Source organism: Nicotiana attenuata, unplaced genomic scaffold (genome assembly GCF_001879085.1).
Source record: "Nicotiana attenuata strain UT unplaced genomic scaffold, NIATTr2, whole genome shotgun sequence".
NCBI classification, from domain to species: domain Eukaryota; kingdom Viridiplantae; phylum Streptophyta; class Magnoliopsida; order Solanales; family Solanaceae; genus Nicotiana; species Nicotiana attenuata.
Window position 1 is genome coordinate 44,947 of NW_017671975.1, and position 2,734 is coordinate 47,680.

At 37.6% G+C, this 2,734-nt stretch overlaps 1 protein-coding gene across 1 annotated transcript; it reads left to right on the plus strand.

Annotated features, from left to right (window-relative positions):
• Positions 1-244: 244 nt before the first annotated feature.
• On the plus strand, positions 245-2,110 carry LOC109211135 (anthocyanidin 3-O-glucosyltransferase 5-like). The gene is made up of 2 exons (XM_019374634.1): positions 245-1,143; positions 1,331-2,110. Exons 1-2 carry the CDS (start codon positions 370-372, stop codon positions 1,982-1,984), a joined length of 1,428 nt encoding a protein of 475 aa, XP_019230179.1. The 5' UTR covers positions 245-369; the 3' UTR covers positions 1,985-2,110.
• The last annotated feature ends 624 nt before the right edge of the window (positions 2,111-2,734 follow it).

Genomic DNA, 2,734 nt, shown 5'->3' on the forward strand with positions numbered 1-2,734 from the left:
CTGTGTTCAAATTAATCCGCCATGAAAATATACCAGCATAACCCATTAATCAGTCCTTTGTAGTAATAGGAAGTTCCCAGAAGTTCAATTGGATTAGTGGTTCTCAAATCTGCCGACCCTACTTGCTCTAGTGAATTGATTTTGTTTGTTTGTTTCTTGATTTTTCTTTTTCCCTTGAGAAAGAGACTTGTCATTTATGTCCCTCTGAAACAGTAGTGCAGTTTGTAAAATTATTTATGGTTTGACAAACTTTGTGGTTCCTATAAAGCTCATACCTAAACGATTCTCATTTTGTAAAATTCATCAACATTTTCTCTTCCAAATTGTGTTTTAAAAATTTCTTTCTCTCTTTTCAAACAAAAAAATTCTATGGATAGCTCACAACTTCATGTTGCTATAGTCTCAAGCCCTGGAATGGGTCATTTAATCCCAGTTCTAGTCTTAGGCAACCGATTAGCCACTCACCATAACATCAAAATTACAATTCTTGCTATCACAACCAGCTCTTCTTCAGCAGAAACTGAATTTCTCAAGAAATCCACTCTCACCAATGAGAAAAAAACTATAGAAATAATTCCCATTCCTTCAGTCGATATTTCCCACCTAATAAATTCCAGTACTAAAGTTTTCACTCAATTACGAGTATTAGTCCGCGAAGCCTTGCCAAAAATTCATTCCACTATAGCTTCCATGACTCATCGTCCAGATGCTTTAATTGTCGACATTTTTTGCACACAAATATTGCCAATTGCTGAAGAATTTAACATTTCTAAGTACGCGTACCATCCAACTACTGCGTGGACATTAGCGTTAGCTATATATTGTCAAGTTTTTGACAAAGAAATTGAGGGTGAATATGTTGATCTTAAAGAACCTTTGAAAATTTCAGGTTGCAAAGCATTGCGACCTGATGACGTGGTGGATCCATTGCTTGATCGGAGTGATCAGCAGTATGAAGAGTATGTTAAGCTAGGAATGGAATATGCAGATTTTGATGGAATCTTGATTAATACTTGGGAAGATTTAGAACCTGAGACTATCAATGCACTTAGATATAATGAGAAGTTGCGATCACTTCTTAAAGTTCCAGTTTTCCCAATTGGACCCTTGAGGAGAAAAGTTGAAAAAACTTCGAATGACGAGGTAATGTTAGAATTTGTTTTAAATATAAATAATAAAATACTTTTTTTTTTTTTTTTTTTGAATTAGAAGTTGCATCTTAAGAAAGGATAGATCCTTTCATCTTAAATTGGTCTTTTCTTCACTCAGTTCTATAGCTATATGTATAGCGTTATTTAACTTGTTTCCATTCATTCATATTTTCCAACAGGTGATTCAATGGTTAGACAAGCAAAATAATGAGTCAGTTCTATTTGTATCATTTGGAAGTGGTGGAACCCTTTCAACTAAGCAAATGACCGAGCTTGCATGGGGTTTAGAATTAAGCCGACAGAAATTTGTTTGGGTTGTACGTCCCCCGTCCGACGGTGATGCAGATAGTGCCTATCTGAACTCTACCGGAAAAGAGACACGTGGCATGTCGGAATACTTGCCGGAAGGGTTCAAAACTAGGACTAAAGATATGGGTTTGGTAGTGCCTATGTGGGCCAATCAAGTCGAAATTTTGGGTCATTCGTCAGTGGGTGGATTTTTAACACATTGTGGATGGAATTCAACAATTGAGAGCCTAACAAATGGGGTTCCAATGATTGCATGGCCATTACATGCTGAACAAAAAATGAACGCCGCCATGTTGACGGAGGAGCTAGGGGTGGCGATTCGGCCGGCGGTTTTGCCGACGAAGAAATTGGTGGAGAGAGAGGAGATTCAAGGGATGGTGAGAATTTTGATGCAGACAAAAGAAGGAAATCGTATAAAGGGAATGGCTAAGAAGTTAAAGAAGAGTGCAGAAAATGCACTAAGTGAAGGTGGTTCATCTTACAACTCCATCTGTGAGCTTGTGAAGGATATTCGGAGCAGATAGTTGTAATCCCTTAATTTATTTGTAGATGAACTCTTTTTTTCAACCAAGAATAAATTGTCTTTTTCATGTATGTCAAATTAGGGCCATCTTGTAATATTTTTGGACATTCGATATCTGCTCGACTAATTGAACTCATGTCAAGTAAATTCACTAAAAATAAAGAACTTCCTATTAAGAAATTCCGCATTATCAAAACTCAAATGGGCTAAACCGTACCACTGTATTAATAATGCAAAATAATATTGAGGAAAGGGATGTGGTACTACAGTACCCTTGTGGTTAATAGTACCCTTGCAGCACATGCAAAAGGTATCCGAAACTATTTTCTCCAATACATGCGATGGAGATCTTTGAGAATAAGAATAGTTTGAATTTTTCTCCTGTGGTAAAGTAACCTGCATATATAAGGTTTCAAATGCCAAAGGATATCCAGGCATAGAACGTCTATCAGAAGGTGATCCTGCCCAATCAACATCTGAGTATCCAACAATCTGCTCATGGCCTCGATCATCAAACAATAAACCTTTGCCTGGAGCTGATTTTATATACCGAAGAATGCGGACAACTGCATCCCAATGACTACCACAGGGAAAATCCATAAACTGACTGACAACACTCACAGGAAATGAAATGTCAGGTCTAGTCACTGTGAGGTAATTTAATTTAATAACCAACCGCCTATATCTTGCAGGATCGCTAAGAGGCTCCCCCTGTCCTGGCAGAAGTTTAGAATTCGAATCCATCAGAGTG

Bases quoted from the DNA above. Each gene is read 5' to 3' on its own strand.
- LOC109211135 (XM_019374634.1), top strand. From the start codon at position 370: ATGGATAGCTCACAACTTCATGTTGCTATAGTCTCAAGCCCTGGAATG. The intron at 1,144-1,330 runs GTAATGTTAGAA...ATTTTCCAACAG, and splicing joins AAAAAACTTCGAATGACGAG to GTGATTCAATGGTTAGACAA.